At 36.1% G+C, this 24,966-nt stretch overlaps 1 protein-coding gene across 3 annotated transcripts in view; it reads right to left on the reverse strand.

Annotated features, from left to right (window-relative positions):
* Positions 1-1,212: 1,212 nt before the first annotated feature.
* si:dkeyp-68b7.5 (zinc finger protein 572) overlaps positions 1,213-24,966 on the reverse strand; it is a 29,499-nt gene continuing 5,745 nt past the window's right edge. The window contains exons 4-5 of one of the 3 annotated variants that reach the window (XM_051698617.1): positions 22,739-22,798; positions 1,213-4,313 (exon numbers count right to left, since the gene is read on the reverse strand). In XM_051698617.1, coding sequence (XP_051554577.1) covers positions 3,775-4,313; positions 22,739-22,798 — 599 coding nt within the window. In that variant the 3' untranslated portion in view covers positions 1,213-3,774. Of the gene's footprint in view, positions 15,740-22,738; positions 22,823-24,966 lie in introns of all 3 variants that reach the window. The other 2 variants (XM_051698616.1, XM_051698615.1) reach the window with 2 other exon arrangements.

A 24,966-nucleotide genomic window follows, 5' to 3' on the forward strand; every position in this document is an offset into this window, starting at 1 on the left:
CCTGTCCGTTCCCTTAGGACCTCTGACTCTGCCGTTCTCACTGTACATCGTTTTTGGCTCTCCTCCATGGGGGGCAGATCTTTTGCAGTCATGGCTCCCAAACTATGGAATTCTCTCCCACAGTCCCTTCTCCCTCTAATTACTCAGTAATTGATATTATCCCTGTATTTGTTCTCTTGATGTTACTCTGTATTTGACACTATTCTCTATTTGTGTTCTGTACTTTAAAAAAAAACAAAAAATCTCCCCTACCATTGATTGTAAAGTGTCCTTGAGCTGTGGAAAGGCGCTATATAAAATACAATTATTATCATTATTATTAAATATAGGGATAAAGTTATCAGATTAATTATGTGAAATATTAGAGTGATTGAAATGGTCATCAAGAATGATAAATGACTGTTTTCAAAACAGTAAAAGATTATTTAAAATGATCTGTGCATATCCTATTTAATATTCATTAGTTTTGTGACATCACAACCAGCAACACCCAAACTGTCCCCACCACTTTTTTAAAACAAAGTGATGCCCTTGCACCACTCCAAGACAGTTTTTATATAAATTTATAATGCTAAATTTTGACAAACTTTTCAAACAGTAAAACTATTTTTTTTCTCCTATTTTCTATATGCTTGTGTACTTCTAAACATCGACAAAATTCGTTTTCAGAAGATATAAGAATTTAAAATCTGCAGTCTCTCTCTTCCAGCTAAGATCACCCAGAAAAATGACTCACAATGTACTGCATTCATTTTGACCAATCAAATGCGTTCTAGAACGAGAACGTACCCACCCCCTCAATGTGATCAGCGTGTCTGGCTGTGTTCTAACTGGCGCTGATCATGACTTTGCAGGGCACTTCGAAGGGTGCACAATCCATGCTGTAGTGTGTGTGTGCGATGTAAGCTAAAGCTTATTGGCTGTTTTTCAAAAAGGCTCGTGCTGTTCAAGTCCCGCCCCAACTTCATGTTTCATTAGGAAATTCGTCAACAGGCTACAGAAAACAGAGTTTTTCAAGGCACTTCAGGGGGACTTTAAGAACAATTCCAAATTGCTCTGCTTCTACGTTTTTCGCTTTACTGTATCTATTACTATATAATTGTTTTTGCCCTTTTATTTCTATTTCCTTGACTCTTATCTGCTATCTCTGTTATTTCTTTAATTAGTCAGACTTGCTATCCATACGTGACAATTTCTCTTTTTTTTATGCTGATAATTTTATTGGTCTATATAACTGCGGCTGTTACTGCCATCAGTGGGTCAGCAAGATACAACAGGAAGTAATTTAGATTCACTCATTTTAATTATCAATTACAAAATGTTATAAATAAAAAGACAGTTTCAAAGTGACGAAGTTAGCATCCATCCTTCTTGACTCTCCCATACCAAAATAAATAAAAACTGAGGAAAAGAGGGACTTCTACAAGCTATAAAATGAAAATTAATAATCAAAAATAATTAAAAAAATGATATGCATATAAAAAGAAAATATAACAAATGTTATATGCGACTACTAATCTTTAAAATGTGTATAGAAATAAATGTGAAATTTCAAAACTAACAAAAACTAAACAATTTTGGCCAGCTGCTCACAAAATCTGAAATCATTTCAATAAACAGGTGTAGAATCAACCAGACAGCAATATTATATTTTCAGGCATAAAAACTCTAGAAAATATGCATGTCAAAAGAGACATGCTTTCTTGTTACTTATACGCAAAGTTTTTTTTATTTTTTAGAACATATTATATCTAATGATGTATCCAATATCAATTTATGTGTTGTATGCAAACAAACAAACTCCGTCTAAATTCTGCAGTGAAAATTGTGCGACTGGCTTTAAGGGCTACTATTGCAAGCCCTTCCGACATTTAATCACGTGCAGGATATTACAGAATTTTTACTAGTTAAAATGCTGATGCTTGATATCAGGAATGGAATTACAGTGAAAGTGCTAATTTTAATTACAATCAGTAATTACATTTGCACTAGTAAAAACAGTAATTTTTTAATATAAAAAAAATGACCTAATCACTCGCAGAAACACACACTCATGGAATTTCAAATAGTGAAAAAAAGATTTTCACTAGTAAAATTTCACAATTATATGTTATTCACTCCAGTTCAAAATGCAATTACAGATATCTATAAATAATTTTGTTCTAGTAGAAATTCCAATGTGAAATATCACCAATGTGCTACCTACTGGTAAAAAAAAAAATTTATATTTCTAATATCAATTATTACATTTTTACTAGTACAAACATCCATTCCTGATTTCAACAACTGAATTACAACTATTAAAAAAGCTATTTTTTGATATCTGTAATTGGGTTTTGACAAGTGGCAATGTTAATTTCAGATATCTGTAATGTGATTGTAACTAGTAAAAAAGCCTTTTAAGATATCTTTAATTACTCTCCAAATTATTGATATCTGAAATCCATCTCCAGATCTGAAATACCAAATCTAACATGTTGAAATACATTTACAGATATCAGTGAGCATTTTCACAAGTTGTAATTCAATTGTTGATATCAGGATTCATTCCTTTTTTGTGCTTGCAACAATGTAATAATCAATATCAGTTGTAATTTTTACTAGTAAGAAGTGCATTGCTAACATGTTTATTTGGAATTTCAAGTAATTGCATTTTGAAGCCCTTTCCACATGTAATCACATGCAGGATATAGGTATTATAGATATCACCAATTCAATTTTTACTAGTTAAAATGCTCATTCTTGATATCAGATATGGAATAACTACTAGTGAATGTGCAATTTTTTTTATTTCAGTAATTATATTCGCACTAGTAAAAATGTGAATTCTTGATTAAAATGTAATAACTCACAGAAATACACACTCTTGATATCAAAAATGGAATTTCAACTAGTAAAAGCTGTATTTAAAAAAAAAAAAAAAAAAATGTAAAATTTCACAATGACCTGTCATTCACTCCTATTTAAAACGCAATTACGGATTACTAGAATAAATTTAGTACATTGGAATTCCAAATACACATATTAGCTAAGTACTTCTTAATAGTAAAAATCATTCAAGTACAAATAACCATTTTTGATGTATAAAAAATTTATATTTGATATAAAAAGCTAATTTGTCATCTCTAAATATATTTCAACATGTTAGATTTGGCATTCCAGATATCTAGAAATTGATTTCAGTTATCAATACATTTTTGAGCAATTAAAGATGTCTAAAAAGGCTTTTTTACTAGTTCAAATCGCATTACAGATATCAGAAATTCTGTCACTAGTGAAATTCAAATTAAACTGTGAAAATAGCATTTTAACTAGTTGCAATTCATTTGTTGATATCAGGAATGGACATTTGCTCTAGTAATAATGTATTTATTGATATAAAAAATTATCACTTTTACTAGTAAGAAGTGTACTCCTGATTTGTTAAATTGGAATTTCAACTTATAAGAAAATAATTTTAGATATCGGTAATTGCGTTTTGAATAGGAGTGGATGACAGATCGTTGTGAAATTATATTAGTGAAAATGTAGAAATAGATATCAAGAATTATATGTACTAGTAGAAATAACATTTTTGATATGAAGAATTCAATTATTTTTTTTACAAGTGCAAATGTAATGACTAACATCAAAAGCATGCACTTTCACTAGTTGTAAATCCATTCATGATATCAAGAATTACCATTTTAACTAGTGTAAATTGCATTGTTGATATCTATAGGCCTAATTCACATCCTGGATGTAATTAAAAGTCAATTCGGTTTGCCATAGGGGCTACCAATACCCGTACGCTTCCTCTTCAGTGTGGCTTCGCTGGTGCAGTTTAAGGGAGTTTAAGTGCGAATAGGACTTGCCACATTCTTCACAACTGTACGGTTTCTCTCCGGTGTGCGAGCGCTGGTGTGATATCAGGTGCGAGTTGCAATAGAAGCGTTTGCTGCACTGAGGGCAGGTGTACGGTCTCTCTCCAGTGTGGATTCTTTGGTGGATCTTCAGGTAGAAGCGTGTTGTGAACGTCTTTCCGCACTGGGGGCAGCGTGAGCTTCTCTCGGCCGCACCATCGCCTCTGTGATCGGCCGCTGGTTGAACAATGTGGTTCGCAGAACGCTGGGAGAACTCTACCGTTCTGTACGCATCTTCGATGTGATGCTGTATGATGGGCTCTTCTCTTTGGTTTGGAGATACACCTGTGGCATTTGCGTGAGGGGAGGCGTCCAGACTGTGAGCTTCCGAGTTTACAAGAAAATCCTCAGAAACAGGGGAATTCCACACACCACTGGGTTTCATTTTGTTTGTGAGGATGAAATCGCCACCTACAGAATGAAGGACAGAAAACATCGTGAAACAGAAAGTTAAGAGGTTTGCACGTGTTTGGGAGTAACTAACTAAAAGTAGCGATGCTACTAAATTTTTCAGTACCGTGACAGCAGTTCAGATATTGTCGCTTTTCCAGTAACAAGCTACTATTTCCAGCGAGTAGCACCGTAACGTCACAAAACGCTTCATTTGTCACGCTGTACTGTGAACGCAGCAATGAAGGCAAGAGAGTAATCAAACACTCACCTGAACCGTCCTCTCTCTCTCATGTAGCGCTGGGAAAACTGAATCATTTAAGTGAATCCGTTCTTTCGGACAGTTCGTGAAAATGAACGTTTAAATAAACGATTCCCTTTTAAATAGAGTTAGTAACTCCAATCCATTTGAGTGAGTCAGTTCTTTCGGACAGTTTATGTAAATGAACTAGTTCAAATAAATGATTCACTGATTCACTCGAGACCTGCACAGCCTTACAGACTTTGCCTCTTTTTTTTTTTTTTTTTTTTTTTTTTTTAAGCGGAATATTAAGTGCATGGCTGCTGTTTATCACTATTTTTTATTATTTATTTATATAAAACAGTTTAACCAGCAAAAATTAACCATGGTTTTACTACAGTAATATTGTAGTCATGACTGTCGTAACCAAGGCTAATTTTGGGGTTACTATGGTTTTTACTAAAAATACAACGTTTAAACTATGGTTAATGTGGTAAAACCATGGTTAATGGAATGTCACCCTATTAAATATACAACTATCAGTTGACATTATTGAATTGTGCAAGATTGCAGAATTAAAAAAATAATCAAGTGTTTGTTATACATCTAAAAATATTTTCTTCTTTTTTTCTCCCAATTTGGAATGCCCAATTCCCAATGCGCTTTTAAGTCCTCGTGGTCGCGTAGTGATTCGCCTCAATCCGGGTGGCGGAGAACGAATCTCAGTTGCCTCCGCGTCTGAGACCATCAATCCGCGCATCTTATCACGTGGCTTGTTGAGCGCATTGCCACGGAGATATAGCGCGTGTGGAGGCTTCACGCCATCCACCGCGGCATCCACGCTCAACTCACCACGCGCCCCACCGAGAACGAACCACATTATAGCGACCACGAGGAGGTTACCCCATGTGACTCTACCCTCCCTAGCAACCGGGCCAATTTGGTTGCTTAGGAGACCTGGCTGGAGTCACAATATTTTCTTCTTTAACCTCCTGACAGCTTGATTGCCGTGTGCATTTTCCATTTCCCTCGACTATTTGACTAGTATCACTCGATAACCATCCAAACAAAGCAGGTTTTTAGAACGGCAAATAGTTTAAATACAAACTGATACCCTCATATCAGGACAGTGGGGTTATGTTCTGGTATGATTTTTTAATTGATCATTAATACCAATCTCATGAAATTCAGCTTTGTGTATCAAACTATTTATTTCAATATTTTGTGAAAAAATGTAAATGCTCTCTCTGCATTTAAAAAAACAAAACAAAAAAAGCACAAGAACAATAAAATAAGTATTAATGTCAAACAAATTAATTTCAAGTTTCCTACTCTTCATGCAATCTTCTGCTGAGAAAAATAAAACCTCAGTGTTCTCTCTGTACAGTGCTGGCCTCGGTAGTAACGGATTACATGTAATCTTGATTACATAATTTCAGATTATAAAAATCAAGTACTTGTAATTAGATTAAATTACATTTTAAAATAGTCATCATATTTCAGTTACTTTTATGGATTACATTATTAAATATTAATCAAAAAACTGCAGTAAATTGTTCATAATTTAGTGATTCCTCTAATTCTTCTTTTTAAATATTTCACTGTCGGCAAGTCTGAGCGTTTTGTTTCAGTTTAGTTTCTCGAACTGCTTTTGTTCTCAGCTTTAAAAAGTACATGAATGGGCTTTTGCGACAACTTCTAAGAATGTTTTATTTTATTTACAATTATAACTGCTCCGTTACCGCACATGAATGACGTTTGTAATGCCAAAACTGCTGGAGAAAGAACATTGTGCCTTTTTTTCTTCACTCAGAAAAAGACAAAAAGCGAGTAAAACTCCATTGTGTTGGGTTTTATTTTTCTTGTGGCTTTTCTGTTGCGTTGTAGCTCAATTTTGGTGCTATGGTTTATTTTTGTGTTATTGTTGTGTTGTGGCTTAAATTGTTGTGTTATGGCTTAATTTTGCATTGTAGCTCAATTTTGTTGTGTTATGGTTTATTTTTGTGTCGTAGTTTAATTGTTGTGTTGTAGCTCAATTTGTTTGTGTTCTGGCATAAGTTTATGTTATAACTCAATTTTGTTGTGTTATGGCTTAATTTTGTGTTGTAGTTTAATTTGTTATGTTATGGCTTAAGTTTGTGTTGTAGATTAATTGTTGTGTTGTAGCTCAATTTTGTTGTGTTGTGGCTTAATTTTGTTGTATCTTAAATTCGTTGCGTTGTGGCTTTTCCGTTGTGTTGTAGCTCAGTTTTATTGTGTTGTAGCTCAAATTGTGTTGTAGTTTAACTGTTGTGTTGTAGCTCAATTTTGTGTTATGGCTTAAGTTTGTGTTGTAGTTTAATTGTTGTGTTGTAGCTCAATTTTTTGGTGCTGTGGCTTAAGTTTGTTATGTTATAACTTAATTTCGTTGTGTTGTGGCTTTTCCATTTTGTTATTGCTTAATTTATTGTTGTAGCTTACTTTCATTGTGTTGTGCCTTAATTTTGTGTTGTGGTTAAATTGTTGTGTTGTAGCACAATCTTGTTGTGTTGTGGCTTAATTGTGTTGTGCTGTAGCTCAATTTTGTTGTGTTGTGGCTTAATTTTGTTGTATCTTAAATTCGTTGTGTTGTAGCTTAATGTTGTTGTGCTGTGGCTTAATTTTGTGTTGTAGTTTAATTGTTTTGTAGCTCAGTTTTGTTTTGTTGTGGCTTAATTGTGTTGTACCTTAATTTTGCTGTTATAGCTTAATGTTGTTGTGTTGTAGCTTAATGTTGTTGTGTTGTGGCTTAATTGTGTTATAGCTTAATGTTGTTGTGTTGTGGCTTAATTGTGTTGTAGCTCAATTTTGTTGTGTTGTGGCTTAATTTTGTTGTATCTTAAATTTGTTGTGTTGTGGCTTTTCCGTTGTGTTGTAGCTTAATGTTGTTGTGCTGTGGCTTAATTTTGTGTTGTAGTTTAATTGTTTTGTAGCTCAGTTTTGTTTTATTGTGGCTTAATTGTGTTGTACCTTAATTTTGCTGTTATAGCTCAATATTGTTGTGTTGTGTCTTATGATGTGTTGTGTCTTTTCCATTGTGTTATGGCTTAATTTTGTTGTTTCGTGGCTTAATTTTGTTGTGTAGTGTCTTAATTTGTTGTGTTGTAACTCAATTTAGTTGTGCTGTAGTTTAATTGTTGTGTTGTAGCTCAGTTTTGTTGTGTTGTAGCTCAATTTTGTGTTGTGGCTCAATTTAGTTGTGTTGTAATTGTTGTGTTGTAGCTCAGTTTTATTGTGTTGTAGCTCAATTTTGTGTGTGGCTTAATTTGTTGTGTTGTAGCTCAATTTTGTTGTTTCATGGCTTAATTTAGTTGTGTAGTGTCTTAACTTAGTTGTTTAATTTGGTTGTGTTGTAGTTTAATTGTGGTGTTGTAGCTCAATTTTGTTGTGTTGTAGCTCAATTGTGTGTTGTAGTTTAATTGTTGTGTTGTAGCCCAATTTTGTTGTGTTATGGCTTAATTTTGTGTTGTAGTTTAATTTGTTGTGTTGTAGCTCAGTTTTTTGTGTTATGGCTTAATTTTGTGTTGTAGTTTAATTGTTGTGTTGTAGTTCAATTTTGTTGTGTTGTAGCTCAATTTTGTGTTGTGGTTTAATTGTTGTGTTGTAGCTCAGTTTTGTTGTGTTATGGCTTAATTTTGTGTTGTAGTGTAATTTGTTGTGTTGTAGCTCAATTTTGTTGTGTTGTAGCTCAATTTTGTGTTGTGGTTTAATTGTGTTGTAGTTCAATTTTGTTGCGTTGTGTCTTTTCAGTTGTGTTACTGCTTAATTTATTATTGTGGTTAACTTTCATTGTGTTATGTCTTCATTTTGTTGTGTAGTGTCTTAATTTTGTTTTGTTTAATTTTGTGTTGTAGCTCAATTTTGTTGTGTTGTGGCTTAATTGTGTTGTGCCTTAATTTTGCTGTTATAGCTCAATTTTGTTGTGTTGTGTCTTATGTTGTGTTGTGGCTTTTCCATTTTGTTATTGCTTAATTTATTGTTGTGGCTTAATTTGTTGTGCTGTGGCTTAATTTTGTTGTATCTTACTTTCATTGTGTTGTGGCTTAATTTTGTTGTAGCTTAATTTTGTCGTATCTTAAATTTGTTGTGTTGTGGCTTAATTTTGTGTTGTAGTTTAATTATTGTGTTGTAGCTCAATTTAGTTGTGTTATGGGTTAGGTTTGTGTTGTAGTTTAATTGTTGTGTTGTAGTTCAATTTTGTTGTGTTATGGCTTAAGTTTGTGATGTAGTTTAACTGTTGTGCTGTAGCTCAATTTTGTTGTGTTGTGGCTTAAATTATGTTGTAGCTCAATTTTGTTGTGTTGTGCCTTAATTTTGCTGTTATAGCTCAATTTTGTTGTGTTGTGTCTTATATTGTGTTGTGTCTCTTCCATTGTGTTATTGCTTAATTTATTTTTGTGGCTTAATTTTGTTGTTTCGTGCCTTAATTTTGTATAGTGTCTTAATTTGTTGTGTAGTGTCTTATTTTTGTTGTGTTGTAGCTCAGTTTTGTTGTGTTGTGGCTTAATTTGTTGTGTTGTAGCTTAATTGTTGTGTTGTAGTTCAATTTTGTTGTGTTGTGGCTTAATTGTGTTGCATTTTAAATTTGTTGTGTTGTGGCTTAATTGTGTGGTGTTATAACTTAATTTTGCTGTGTTAAAGCTCAATTTTGTTATGGCTAAATTTTGTGTTGTGTCTTTTCCGTTGTGTTATTGCTTAATTTATTGTTGTGGCTTACTTTCATTGTGTTATGTCTTTTGTCTTTTATATTTTTTGTGTCTTAATTTAGTTGTTTCATGGCTTAATTTAGTTGTGTAGTGTCTTAATTTTGTTGTGTAGTGTCTTAATTTTGTTTTGTTTAATTTTGTTGTGTTGTAGCTCAATTTTGTTGTGTTGTAGTTTAATTGTTGTGTCGTAGCTCTATTTTGTTGTGTTGTAGCTCAATTTTGTGTTGTGGCTTAATTTGTTGTGTTGTAGCTCAATTTTGTGTTGTGGTTTAATTGTTGTGTTGTAGCCCAATTTTGTTGTGTTGCGGCTTTTCCGTTGTGTTGTAGCTGAATTTTGTTGTGCTGTGGCCTAATTTTGTGTTGTAGTTTAATTGTTGTGTTGTAGCTCAGTTTTGTTGTGTTATGGCTTAATTTTGTGTGTAGTTTAAATTGTTGTGTTGTAGTTTAATTGTTGTGTTGTAGCTCATTTTTCTTGTGTTGTGGCTTAAGTTATGTTGTAGCTCAATTTTGTTATGGCTTAATTTTGTTGTGTTGTGGCTTAATTGTATTGTGTTTTGCCTTAATTTTGTTGTGTCTTATGTTGTGTTGTAGTTCAATTTTGTTGTTTTGTGGCTTAATTTGTTGTGTCTTTTCTGTTGTTATTGCTTAATTTATTTTTGTGTCTTAATTTTGTTGTGTTGTGGCTTAATTTAGTTGTTTCATGGCTTAATTTAGTTGTGTAGTGTCTTAATTTTGTTGAGTTGTAGCTCAATTTTGTGTTGTGGTTTAATTGTTGTGTTGTAGCCCAATTTTGTTGTGGCCTTAATTTTGTTGTGTTGTGGCTTTTCTGTTGTGGCTTTTCCATTTTATTATTGCTTAATTTAATGTTGTAGCTTACTTTCATTGTGTTGTGGTTTAATTGTTGTGTTGTAGCTCAATTATGTTTTGGCTTAATTGTGCTGTAGCTTAATTGTTGTGTTGTAGCTCAATTTTGTGTTGTGGTTTAATTGTTGTAGCCCAATTTTGTTGTGTTGCGGCTTTTCCGTTGTGTTGTAGCTTAATTTTGTTGTGCTGTGGCCTAATTAGTTTAACTGTTGTGTTGTAGCTCATTTTTGTTGTGTTATGCCTTAATTTTGTGTTGTAGCTCATTTTTATTGTGTTATGGCTTAGTTTTGTGTTGTAGTTTAATTGTTGTGTTGTAGCTCAATTTTGTTGTGGCTTAATTGTGTTGTGTCTTATGTTGTGTTGTGGCTTTTCCATTGTGTTATTGCTTATTGTTGTGGCTTACTTTCGTTGTGTTACGTCTTAATTTTGTTGTGTTGTGGCTTAATTTTGTTGTTTCATGGCTTAATTTTGTTGTGTAGTGTCTTAATTTTGTTGGATTGTAGCTTAATTTTGTTGTGCTGTGGCTTCGTTTTGTGTTGTGGTTTAATTGTTTTGTTGTAGCTTAATTTTGTTGCGTTATGGCTTAAAAATTTTTTTTGTAGTTTAATTGTTGTGTTGTAGCTCAATTTGTTTATGGCTTATGTTTGTGTTGTTGTTTAATTGTTGTGTTGTGGCTCAATTTTGTTGTGTTGTGGCTTAATTGTGTTATTGCTTATTGTTGTGGCACGTCTTAATTTTGTTGTGTTGTGGCTCAATTTGTGTTGTGGCTTAATTTGTTGTGTTGTAGCTCAATTTTGTGTTGTGGTTTAATTGTTGTGTTGTAGCCCAATTTTGTTGTGTTGCGGCTTTTCCGTTGTGTTGTAGCTTAATTTTCTTGTGCTGTGGCCTAATTTTGTGTTGTAGTTTATCTGTTGTGCTGTAGCTCATTTTTGTTATGTCTTAATTTTGTGTTGTAGTTTAATTGTGTTGTAGCTCAATTTTGTTGTGTTATGTCTTAATTTTGTGTTGTAGTTTAATTGTTGTGTTGTAGCTCATTTTTGTTGTGTTATGGCTTAATTTTGTGTTCAGGCTTTTCCATTGTGTTATTGCTTATTGTTGTGGCTTACTTTCGTTGTGTTATGTCATAATTTTGTCGTGTTGTGGCTTAATTTTGTTGTTTCATGGCTTAATTTTGTTGAGTTGTTAAATTTTGTTGTGTGGTAGCTCAATTTTGTGTTGTGGTTTAATTGTTGTGTTGTAGCCCAGTTTTGTTGTGTTGCGGCTTTTCCGTTGTGTTGTAGCTAAATTTTGTTGTGCTGTGGCCTAATTTTGTGTTGTAGTTTAACTGTTGTGCTGTAGCTCATTTTTGTTATGTCTTAATTTTGTGTTGTAGTTTAATTGTTGTGCTGTAGCTCATTTTTGTTATGTCTTAATTTTGTGTTGTAGTTTAACTGTTGTGTTGTAGCTCATTTTTGTTGTGTTATGGTTTAATTTTATGTTGTAGCTCAATTTTGTTGTAGCTCATTTTTGTTGTGTTATGGCTTAATTTTGTGTTGTGTCTTTTCCATTGTGTTATTGCTTATTGTTGTGGCTTACTTTCGTTGTTACGTCATAATTTTGTTGTGTTGTGGCTTAATTTTGTTGTTTCATGGCTTAATTTTGTTGAGTTGTTAAATTTTGTTGTGTGGTAGATCAATTTTGTTGTGTTGTAGCTCAATTTTGTGTTGTGGCTTAATTTGTTGTGTTGTAGCTCAATTTTGTGTTGTGGTTTAATTGTTGTGTTGTAGCCCAATTTTGTTGTGTTGCGGCTTTTCCGTTGTGTTGTAGCTTAATTTTGTTGTGCTGTGGCCTAATTTTGTGTTGTAGTTTATCTGTTGTGTTGTAGCTCATTTTTGTGGTGTTATGGCTTAATTTTGTGTTGTAGCTCAATTTTGTTGTAGCTCATTTTTGTTGTGTTATGGCTTAATTTTGTGTTGTGTCTTTTCCATTGTGTTACTGCTTATTGTTGTGGCTTACTTTCGTTGTGTTACGTCTTAATTTTGTTGTGTAGTGTCTTAATTTTGTTGTTTCATGGCTTAATTTTGGTGTGTTGTTAAATTTTGTGTTGTAGCTTAATTTTGTGTTGTAGTTCAATTGTGTTGTAGCTCAATTTTGTTATGTTATGGCTTAATTTTGTGTTGTAGTTTAATTGTTGCATTTTGGCTTAATTGTGTTGTGTCTTATGTTGTGTTGTGGCTTTTCCATTGTGTTATTGCTTATTGTTGTGGCTTACTTTAGTTGTGTTGCGTCTTAATTTTGTGTTGTGGCTTAATTTTGTTGTGTTGTTAAATTTTGTTGTGTTGTAGCTCAATTTTGTTGTGTTGTAGTTTAATTGTTGTGTTGTAGCTCTATTTTGTTGTGTTGTAGTTTAATTGTTGTGTTATGGCTTATTTTGTTGTGTTGTAGCTCAATTTTGTGTTGTGGCTTAATTTTTTTGTTATGGCTTATTTTTGTTTTGTTGTTAAAAAATGTGTTGTAGCTCAATTTTGTGTTGCTGCTTAATTTGTTGTGTTGTAGCTCAATTTTGTTGTGTTGTAGTTTAATTGTTGTGTTGTACCTCTATTTTGTTGTGTTGTAGTTTAATTGTTGTGTTATGGCTTATTTTGTTGTGTTGTAGCTCAATTTTGTGTTGTGGCTTAATTTTTTTGTTATGGCTTATTTTTGTTTTGTTGTTAAAAAATGTGTTGTAGCTCAATTTTGTGTTGCTGCTTAATTTGTTGTGTTGTAACTCAATTTTGTGTTGCTGCTTAATTTGTTGTGTTGTAACTCAATTTTGTGTTGCTGCTTAATTTGTTGTGTTGTAGCTCAATTTTGTGTTGCTGCTTAATTTGTTGTGTTGTAACTCAATTTTGTTGTGTTATGGCTTAATTTGTTGTGTTGTAGCTCAATTTTGTTGTGTTGTAGCTCAGTTTTGTTGTGTTATGGCTTAATTTTGTGTTGTGGCTTAATTTGTTGTGTTGTAGCTCAGTTGTTTTGTGTTGTGGCTTAATTTATTTTGTTGTAGCTCAATTTTGTGTTGTAGCTCAATTTTGTTGTGTTGTAGCTCAGTTTTGTTGTGTTATGGCTTAATTTTGTGTTGTGGCTTAATTTGTTGTGTTGTAGCTCAGTTTTTTTGTGTTATGGCTTAATTTGTTGTGTTGTAGCTCAATTTTGTGTTGTGGCTTAATTTATTTTGTTGTAGCTCAATTTTTTGTGGCTTAATTGTATTGTGTTGTAGCTCAATTTGTGTTGTAGTTTAATTGTTGTGTTGTAGCTCAATTTTGTTGTGTTATGGCTTATTTTGTTGTGTTGTAAAAAATTGTTGTGTTGTAACTCAATTTTGTTGTGTTGTGGCTTAATTTGTTGTGTTGTAGCTCAGTTTTGTTGTGTTATGGCTTAATTTGTTGTTTTGTAGCTCAGTTTTGTGTTGCTGCTTAATTTGTTGTGTTGTAGCTCAATTTTGTTGTGTTATGGCTTAATTTAGTTTTTTTGTTAAAAATTGTGTTGTAGCTCAATTTTGTTGTGTTATGGCTTAATTTTGTGTTGTGGCTAAATTTGTTGTGTTGTAGCTCAATTTGTGTTGTAGTTTAATTGTTGTGTTGTAGCTCAATTTTGTTGTGTTATGGCTTAATTTTGTGTGGTGGCTTAATTTGGTGTATTGTAGCTCAATTTGTGTTGTAGTTTAATTGTGTTGTAGCTCAGTTTTGATGTGTTGTGAATTAATTTGTTGTGTTTTAGCTCAATTTTGTTGTGTCCTGTCACTGTATTATTAACAAACTGAACTAAGACAAAACCATACCAAAAAGACATTGTCAGTGTACAAGCCTTCAGTCACAATCAACATATCAAGAATCTTGCAGTGCAAACAAGTACACATTACTCTAGGTCGCTGCTGTGGAAAGCAGCAAAACAGTTGCGTTCTGCTCTTAAGCACAGGAACACATTACATTCCACGCAACGCACGCGACTTTTCCTGTTGCAGTGCTTTCTTCTGCAGCGCATTGCATTTTTCAAGTCAACCATCTCAGGAAGGTGTCGAGCAGAAGTTGTCCGGACCGAAATGTGTGGGACAGCAGTGAACCGACATCTTTTGGCAGGATGAGCATTAAAACCTTCCTCCTCATATGAACATCGTACACCAAGGCTGTCGGCCATAGCTAGGTATGTTTGAGCCACTATCGTGCGAAATTCAAGGAACTCCATTGTGCCGTTTTCCAGGTTGTCTTGTTGATACAGTAACCAGCTGTTGACTAAAGCCAGATCAGTGAAGTGCATGAGCATCCGTATTGTCCACCTCTTGGTTCGGCTGCTCAGACAATAGGAGGATATCATCCGTTCTGCCAGGTCAAATCCTGCCATCTTTGCTTTGTACTCACGGACAACACTTGGTTGCTTGACATTCACAAATTCCTTATTCTGCTTTGACCACCGTTGATAGGTGTCATACGGCTGTTCACCATGAACAGTGGAGAGCATCAAATACGGTTTGTCATCATACCACTTCAGCACACACACCTTCCCATCTCTCCTGACAACTGACGCAGTGGCTCCTCTTTTATGCAATTCCATGGTCTTGTCACCTGGAAGTTTCTTCAGTGCCTCAGCTACCCGATTCTGCATGACGGTGCCAGTCACGTACACCTGCTTCTTAATCATGTGATCCACAATTTTCATGTTTGTGAAGAAGCGGTCACAGTAGATCTTGGAACCAGGATGCAGCGATTCAGCCAGATGTGCTACAACCATGCCTCCGAGACCCAGGTCTTTACCTGCCGAATCTTGTGAACACAGAGCCTCTGCACCTTGATATAAAAGAAAGTCCAGCACAATCCCACTAGCTGAAGCCAACACAAAGTTTTTCATGCCGACAGGATTGGGCTTACTTGGCATATACTGCCGAAATGGGCAGGCACCGGTAAATGAGACCATCTGTTCATCGATGGACACGCATTCTGGTCGAAATTGAAGCAAGCAGCCTCTGCGAACACGTTCCAGAAACGGTCTCACCTTCCAGAATCGATCGGCACTCTTTGTCTGTTCAGGAACGTCAGTGTCGATAACCACTTTCAGGCTGCTTCTCAATTTGAAAAACCTGCCACGAGTAATCCGGTCGCTAATTGCAGGGATTCGTAGAGCATTGGACCAGAACATTCTCATTTCTGGATACTGCACACATGACATCAAAATAGACGCTCCAAATAAATGGTACATCTCAGTAATGGTAGCGTTGAGTGGTGTGCCAGTGGTAGCCAGTGCTGTTGCGTTTGAACAGTCAGTAATGAGCTTCATCAATTCTGAATCGATGTACTGATTAACATAGTCCACTGGCTGCCAACCGAGTCGATCACTGAAAGTCTTATCCTCAGCCTGGAACGGCACCAAGTCTGGATTGAACGCAGTGCATACCCAATGTTCACCACGTCCACTGGATATTTCGTCACTGTCATCATTTTCACTATCTTCACAGCTGTCGTGATCCAGCGGAGGATAATCATTGATTTGATCTTCATTCCATTGCTCTGGGTCAATTTCCTCACCGTCTGACATTTCCTCTATGTCAGAGTTGTCTTCAGCGATTGAGTACAGCAACCTTTCAGCTTCTGACAGACCATGATGTGAACCTAACCAATGAAAATGAACGCCATATAAGATGCAATAAAAAATAAAAATGTAACAAAATGCACAACAGATTTGTAAATGTGGAAAGCAATGCAAAATGGCTAGACGTTAGTTCAACTTTTGTGGGAATAAATTCCCACTGTCCTCGTTCGTGTACGACGTGTAAAAGTGCCCTTATACCGGCACATCAGATTAAACTACAGTTGTTACTCTTTTGACACAAGCACATTTTAATGTAAGAACTTGATGAGGTTTTCTTACCTGTATTTGCTGCACTTTTGTTTGGTCTTCTCCGTAGAAACACTTCACAGAAATTGACGCCATGTTGTTGTCAAATAATTCCATTTGTCGACAGTTTAACCCTTAAATGACACCCTAGAGCAGGGCTACTCAACTTCAGAAAGTTCATGGGCCAAAAAGCAGGATACTTATAGCCTTGAGGGCTGCACTCTTAATTTTTATAGAAATTATTTTATATTAATGAGGCAAATAGACTACATATATGCTAAACCCTCTACAGATACATTGGAGAAAGACTCGCCATTGGCTAATACATTTTTGTTGTTACTAGCCAGAATTTTTATGACATGCAAGCATAATGGAACTGAAAAAGATATTAAGCAAACGAGGAAGGGGACATTTTCATTATATATTTTATATATATATATATGCTGTAAAAACCAATCCTCAGGGTTGGGGACATTGTCAGAGCAGAAGGAAGCAAGTTTTCTTCCAGGATAACCTTGTACATGGATTGATTCATGCGTCCTTCACAAAGACGAATCTGCCCGATTCTAGCCTTGCCAAAGCACCCCCTGATCATCGCCGTTTAATTAATGGTAAGACGGAAACCTGGAGAGGCCTTCAAGCCACAGTGTCTCACACCCACTGTGAAATTTGGTGGAGGATCGGTGATGATCTGGGGGTGCTTCAGCAAGGCTGGAATCGGGCAGATTTGTCTTTGTGAAGGATGCATTTATCAAGCCACGTACAAGGTTATCCTGGAAGAAAACTTGCTTCCTTTTGCTCTGACAATGTTCCCCAACTCTGACGATTGGTTTTTCCAACAGGACAATGCTCCATGCCACACAGACAGGTCAATCAAGGTGTGGATGGAGGAGCACCGGATCAAGACCCTGTCATGACCAGCCCAATCTCCAGACCTGAATCCCATTGAAAACCTCTGGAATGTGATCAAGAGGAACATTGATGGCCACAAGACATCAAACAAAGCCAAGATGCTTAAATATTTGCAGCAGGAGTGGCATAAAGTCACCCAACAGCAATGTGAAAGACTGGTAGAGGGCATGCCAAGACGCGAAAAGCTGCGATTGAAAATCAGGGTTAATCCACCAAATATTGATTTCTGAACTCTAAGTTAAAACATTAGTATCGTGTTGTTTAAAAATGAATATGAACTTGTTTTCTTTGCATTATTCGAGGTCTGAAAAAACTGCATCTTTTTTGTTATTCTGACCAGTTGTCATTTTCTGCAAATAAATGCTCTCAATGACAATATTTGTATTTGGAATTTGGGAGGAATGCTGTCAGTACGTTATACAATAAAATAAAAATGTTCATTTTACTCAAACACATACCTATAAATAGTAAATCCAGAGAAACTGATCATTTTGCAGTGGTCTCAATTTTTTCCAGAGCTGTATGTATATATATATATATATATATATATATATATATATATATATATATATATACACACACACACACACACACACAGTGTGTATATACACTGGTCAGCCACAACATTAAAACCACCTGCCTAATATCATGTAGGTCCCCCTCATGCCGCCAAAACAGCTCTGACCCGTCGAGGCATGGACTCCACAAGACCTCTGAAGGTGTCCTGTGGTATCTGGCACCAAGACATTAGCAGCAGATCCTTCAAGTCCTGTAAGCTTAAAGGTGGGGCCTCCATGAATCGGACTTGTTGGTCCAGCACATCCCATAGATGCTCAATCAGATTGAGATTGAGGAATTTGGAGGCCAAGTCAACACCTTGAATTCTTTGTCATGTTCCTCAAACCATTCCTAAACCATTTTTGCAGTGTGGCAGGGCACATTATCCTGTTGAAAGAGGCCACTGCCATCAGGACCCAAGGTTTCCCAGCAGAACATTGCCCAGAGCATCACACTGCCTCCGCCGGCCTGCCTTCTTCCCATAGTGCATCCTGCTGCCATCTCTTCCCCAGGTAAACGATGCACACGCACCTGGCCGTGTACATGACCTAAAAGAAAATGTGGTTCATCAGACCAGGCCACCTTCTTCCATTGCTCCATGGTCCAGTTCTGATGCTCACGTGCCCATTGTAGATGCTTTCGGCGGTGGACTGGGGTCAGCATGGGCACTCTGACCGGTATGCAGCTATGCAGCCCCGTACGCAGCGATGCACTGTGTGTTCTGACACTTTTAAATCATGGCTAGCATAAAAGTTTTCAGCAATAAGTGCTACAGTAGCTCTTCTGTGGGATCGGACCAGACGGGCTAGCCTTTGCTCCCAGTGCGCATTAATGAGCCTTGGGTGCCCATGACCCTGTCGCCGGTTCACCGGTTGTCCTTCCTTGGACCAGTTTTATTAGGTGCTAACCACTGCATACCGAGAACACCCCACAATACCTGCCATTTCGGAGATGCTCTGACCCAGTCATCACAGTTTGGCCCTTGTTAAAGTCATTCAGATCCTTACGCTTGCCCATTTTTCCTGCTTCCAACACATGAAATTCAAGAACTGACTGTTCACTTGCTGCCTAATATATCCCACCCCTTGACAGGTGCCACTGTAACGAGATAATACATGTAATTCACTTCACCTGTCAGTGTTTTTAATGGCTGATCAGTGTATATATACTATGTGAAATAAAGTCATATACAGTATATATATTATATATAGCTTTTTAAAATGTACAAATTTCACATTCTATCAACTTATATGCATTTTTAATAATGATACAAGCTGTTGTCACTGTTTGAAATTTCATACACATTTTTAACAAAATATTCTTGTATTGTAAAATATTCCTTGTACTTATAAAATAAGGTTGGAACCTAAAAATAAAAAAATAATTCTACATTCACTCAACACTAAAGTGCAATAATATAAAAAAAGCACCATTTACAGTAAATGGTTTTATTTTACCAAACCCCTGCATAGACACAGCAAGAGCCTATTTGTTAAAATATTTTGACATTTATGATTAGTACTATTTACAAGCATTTTCATTGAGTTTACACTGACATGTATAGCAAGCAATAAAATGGTAGTGTCTCTTTAAGAGAACTAGCAGCATTTCCACGAGGAAATGTTTACTGTTGGACGAACACCAATGAGAGACAAGTTGTTTAAAGACATCCATGCTATGTGTGATTAGCATTAATGTTTCTTTTTACTTTCTGATCAACAACTACTGTAAATAACAAAGGATATTGAAAGAGACATTACGAGTGCGTGGATCTCATCTTTGGACATATATTACATGAAGCGAGTCAAAACTTTCTTGTACATGCTGTATATTTATTTTTCAAGTTCTCGAGCTTTGCAACACTTTTTTACCTCCGAACAGATGTCCAACAGGCGTGTTACTGCTCTGAAGCCATGCTGTAAAATGGAGATTGTTGTGGAAACTTTCCATGGAAATCAGAGTTGACGAGGCTAAATGCAATGCCAATGTAACTATGGCATATAATCGTTCAACTAAAGCGATGGTGACACCACGATCCACAACACCTCAGGACCTACTGCAGCCAAGTAAGGTCAATTTCCTTCAAGTGAGGCTCATGATACACAGCATGCAGTGAAAGATCTCGGTGCTAAAGTTCATCTTCGCCACTGTACAACTCAATCACTGGCGAGTAAAATCTGGATATTTACTAGCCAGTGGCTGATAACGGACATTTTTTAGTCGCACTGCGCAAAATCTGGAGTGACATTTGAGAGTGCTTGCTTTGCAGAGGGCTGATACATCAAGATACATCATTTGTGGCATAATGTTGATTACCACAAAATTAATTCAACTCGTCCCTCCTTTCCTTTAAATACAGCACAAATGTGTGTTCCAGTGAGACACTTACAATGGAAGTCAATGGGGTCAATAATCTGTAAACATTAAAATACTCACTGTTTCAAAAGTATAGACACAAGACATAAACAATATGTGTGTTAACATGATTTTACTGTCGTAACATCACTTACTAACCAAATCTGTGGAAAGTTATAGCCAATTTTACAACTTCGTTGCCATGACGATGTAACCCTGTAAACCCTAAAACAACTTTACAGTGAGAATAATACACATATTTTAACAGAAGTACTATAAGTGCTTTTATATAATTATAAGCTTCACATTTCTGACTTTAAACCCTCCAAAAACTGGCCCCATTGACTTCCATTGTAAGTATCGCACTGGAACACACATTTGTGCTTATTTTTTAGAGAAGGGACAAATTGAAATGAATTTTTGCGGTGATCATCATTATCCTCGTGCGACCCCCACGTCCACATGTGTGGATGTTGTATTTTGGCTCTGCTATACGCAACGCTTAATTTAAATTAATTTAAACCTACTGATCTCAGTTCATAACACTGTGGGCTGTCAATAAAGGGTTAAACTTTTGACACACAGAGTCATGTGACAAAACAACATGGCGCCGATCACAGCGGAGTTTGTCTTCGGGAGAAACACCAACATAACTACATCTGGTAAGAAACCTCATTAAGTTTTTACATTGAAACCTGTTTGAGCCAAACGATTAGTCTCTAGTTTCATCCAATATGCCACTTTTAAAATCTGAGTGGTTTTTCGCGAAGCGGTACGCTGTTGAACACAACGACCACTGTTGTGGACAATAGCGCTATTTTTGCATTAGAAACCCTATATTTACTCTGCATTTTCACATTGAGAAAAACAAAAATTCTTTCAGAGGCTTATATATGGAGTTAGGATGAAAGTAAGGTGCATTTCTAACTGTTCTGAGACCAGTGCAGACAGACAGCACACTGGAGGTTAAGTCATTCACTAAATAGGGAGCAAGGGAGCATCCTATAGCTCTCTATGCAGTTAAGTGCATTCACTCCTAAAATCTGATCAAAAGTTCAGTTTCAGGCTGCAGATGATGTTTGGATCACTCAACATGTTTGACAGACATGTGACAATGATAATCAGTACATAGATTCAGAATTTATAATGTATCATTTTATTTTAACATGATTGACAGTGATTGGATGATGCTGGACATTACTTTGAATCAGAATTAATTATGATAATTTCTGATTGGTTAAATGCTTCAGCTCTGGCTGGCACTTGTTTGTTTGACAGTGCAAAGAGAGAACATTGATATTTTGTTGCCAAAGTAGAAAAAAACATTGTAACATAAAAGTCAAATCAAGTCAAATCATTTTTATTATGTATAGTTTTTTATTTGTGCTTTTCCCAATACACACTGTTCCAAAGCAGCTTTATAGAAAATCAGCTGTAATGTCTGTAACATCTCAAAAACATGAATAATCAACACTCCTGGACACATAATAAACTATTTGATAAAAAAAAAACAAAAAAAAAAACAAACATCTGACTTTCTACAGCTCAGTATAATTAAAAATCACAACTTAGTCCCGCTGTCCACATATGAGGACATCGATTTTTAGGAAAACTATTTGCTGTAGAATATGTATGTTTTGCTTAGTGGTGCACCAATCAGGAAATTTGAGGCTGATACCGATCTTTTCTTAAAATGCCCTTTGCCACACTTTTGCATGTTATATGCTGCAGTTATAAGTTTATGTCTGAAAGTTTACATTCGTGAATATTTAGAATTGGCAACTTCTCACCCTCCGAAGGCCACTCTGTCAAGCTTCAAGGGCTGAGCAAGCGCTCATTTATAGATGAGCAGTGTGTATACGTGATTCCCTGTGTCCTGCCAAAAAGATTGGCCCTAGATCGCGAATTTAAAGCGAATATTGGCCGATTTCGATCGGTGACTGATCGATCGGTGCACCCCTAGTTTTCCTTGTTTATTAGGGGCTACTAGTTACAAATCAAAAAAGGGAAATGGAAAATGCACAGGACTCTCGCTCAGGTGCCATTGTGATTTCGATTTTATTTCGATTAATCCTTCAGCCCTAGTAGATACTCCTGCATATGGACACCTGACAATTCATGCATACTTGAAATTGATAAACATACAGTATTTTTGATGGTGACAACATCACAACATCAAGGGCCGCATGTTGCCCAAGTGTTGAGTAGTGCTGGCCTAGAGTGTCCTGAATTGAGGACAGTGGGTTTTTAAATGAATGTAAATGAATGTGTACAGCGTACCAGAAACCAAAATTCAATGTCCTCGTATGAGGACGTGGGGGGGGGGGGGGGTCGCATGAGGATAAATAGCTTCAATGTAGTTAGTTACTTTTTTTAGTGTAGCTACCTTCTTTTGTTTTTAAACTACTTAAAGCTGAAGTGTATAATTCTGAATGGAATTTAAAAAATAAACGTTTGCTTTCTGAATACACCCCTGTCTTCTGTTAGTCAATGTTGTCGTTTCGGGCTGGACGGGTCAACAAAAATGTTATAGTGACACAGAGACACAATGTTTACATTTTTATGGAAGTTAGCTTGTACCTTGGGAAGCTATAGTTTCAAAGTAGCTTCCACAGCACTAAGGATTGTGGTGTTATTCGTCCTACATTTGAGTAAATTTTAGCATGCACTAAACGGTACATCCTGTGCATTGCATGTGAAGCTTCCGTATGCGTAAAATGCATGCAGCACCTATTATGCTGGTCAAAACTGGCAATATGCTATACAACCAGGACTTTATTTTTTGCTGTACTCATCTGAACATATTCTGAAATGTGCTAATATTGTGATTTTAAGAAGAAACGTTCTAATGTGTTAATTCATTTACCCTTGAGCATCTTAGTAGTAATGTGTACAGCATGCTAAAGACTGGTTTGTTTAACTAGTGCTGGTATGAAGATGTCTCTCACCCTCTCTAGCTGTTCCTATTATTCCAGTGCTGAAACGGTCCTGATCTTCCATCTCAAGACCTGATGGACAAAGAGCAGGAGACACTACGAATAAAAACAGTGGAATAATTCAAATTAGTGCACGATAAAAGAAATCAAACTCAGAATGTATTTTTGAATATTACATTTGACAAAAGGCGTGGATATTTTGGAAACAGTTGGAAATAGAAAAAGACAAGGGGCCTCATTCATGAAACTTTCATCAATAGATGCATAAATTGGGAGTCATTTGCAAGCAAAACTGACCTTCCCGAAAACTTTCCTCTGGATTCACAAAGGCTGCATACCTCCCAGATTTATTAGTTAAACATGTGTATGTTAGTGAAATACAAACATTCGTGACAATTAAGAACAAGTTCATTCACAATTATCAAAACCCATGCCCATGAAAACAACATTTAAGGAAGCCATCAGACTCTCTTGTAACGGCGAATAGAAAGCTTTTATCATCTATGTGGTACAGCAATAACTGGGTACATTTTTTATTTAGCAAACACACTGATGAGTCTGATCTCAAAGAAATATACTGTATATACACAGTATACAATTGAAGTCAGAAGTTGACATACACTTAGGTTGAAGTAATTAAAACTCATTTTTGAACCACTCCACAGATTTAATATTAGCAAACTATAGTTTTGGCAAGTCGTTTAGGACATCTACTTTGTACATGACATGAGTCATTTGTCCAACAATTGTTTACAGACAGATTGTTTCACTTTTAATTGACTAAATCACAATTCCAGTGGGTCAGAAGTTTACATACACTAAGTTAACTGTGCCTTTAAGCAGCTTAGAAACTTCCAGAAAATGATGTCAAGCCTTTAGGCAATTAGCTTCTGATAGGCTAACTGGAGTCAATTGGAGGTGTACCTGTGGATGTATTTTAAGGCCTACCTTCAAACTCAGTGCCTCTTTGCTTGACATCATGGGAAAATCAAAAGAAATCAGCCAAGACCTCAGAAAAATAATTGTGGACCTCCACAAGTCTGGTTCATCCTTGGGAGCAATTTCAAAATGCCTGAAGGTACCACATTCATCTGTACAAACAATAGTACGCAAGTATAAACACCATGGTATCACGCAGCTATCATACCGCTCAGGAAGGAGATGCATTCTGTCTCCTAGAGATGAACATAGTTTGGTGCGAGAAGTGCAAATCAATCCCAGAACAACAGCAAAGGACCTTGTGAAGATGCTGGAGGAAACAGGTAGACAAGTATCTATATCTACAGCAAAACGAGTCCTATATCGACATAACCTGAAAGGCTGCTCAGCAAGGAAGAAGCCACTGCTCCAAAACTGCCATAAAAAAGCCAGACTACAGTTTGCAAGTGCACATGGGGACAAAGATCTTACTTATTGGAGAAATGTCCTCTGGTCTGATGAAACAATAATTGAACTGTTTGGCCATAAAGACCATCGTTATGTTTGGAGGAAAAAGGGTGAAGCTTGCAAGCCGAAGAACATCATCCCAATCATGAAGCATGGGGGTGGCAGCATCATGTTGTGGGGGTGTTTTGCTGCAGGAGGGACTGGTGCACTTCACAAAATAGATGACATCATGAGGAAGGAAAATTATGTGGATATATTGAAGCAACATCTCAAGACATCAGCCAGGAAGTTAAAGCTTGATCGCAAATGGGTCTTCCAAATGGATAATGACCCCAAGCATACCTCCAAAGTTGTGGCAAAATGGCTTAAGGACAACAAAGTCAAGGTATTGGAGTGGCTATCACAAAGTCCTGACCTCAATCCGATAGAACATTTGTGGGCAGAACTGAAAAAGCGTGTGTGAGCAAGGAGGCCTACAAACCTGACCAGTTCTGTCTGGAGGAATGGGACAAAATTACAGCAACTTATTGTGAGAAGCTTGTGGAAGGATACCCAAAACATTTGACCCAAGTTAAACAATTTAAAGGCAATGCTACCAAATACTAACAAAGAGTATGTAAACTTCTGACCCACTGGGAATGTGATGAAAGAAATAAAAGCTGAAATAAATCATTCTCTCTACTATTATTCTGACATTTCACATTCTTAAAATAAAGTAGTGATCCTAACTGACCTAAGACAGGGAATGTTTTCTACAATTAAATGTCAGGAATTTAGTTTAAATGTATTTGGCTATGGTGTATGTAAACTTCTGACTTCAACTGTATACTGAATTATAAAAAATACTGAATTAG

The sequence above is a fragment of the Myxocyprinus asiaticus genome, chromosome 5 (genome assembly GCF_019703515.2).
Source record: "Myxocyprinus asiaticus isolate MX2 ecotype Aquarium Trade chromosome 5, UBuf_Myxa_2, whole genome shotgun sequence".
In the NCBI taxonomy this organism is placed as follows: Eukaryota; Metazoa; Chordata; class Actinopteri; order Cypriniformes; family Catostomidae; genus Myxocyprinus; species Myxocyprinus asiaticus.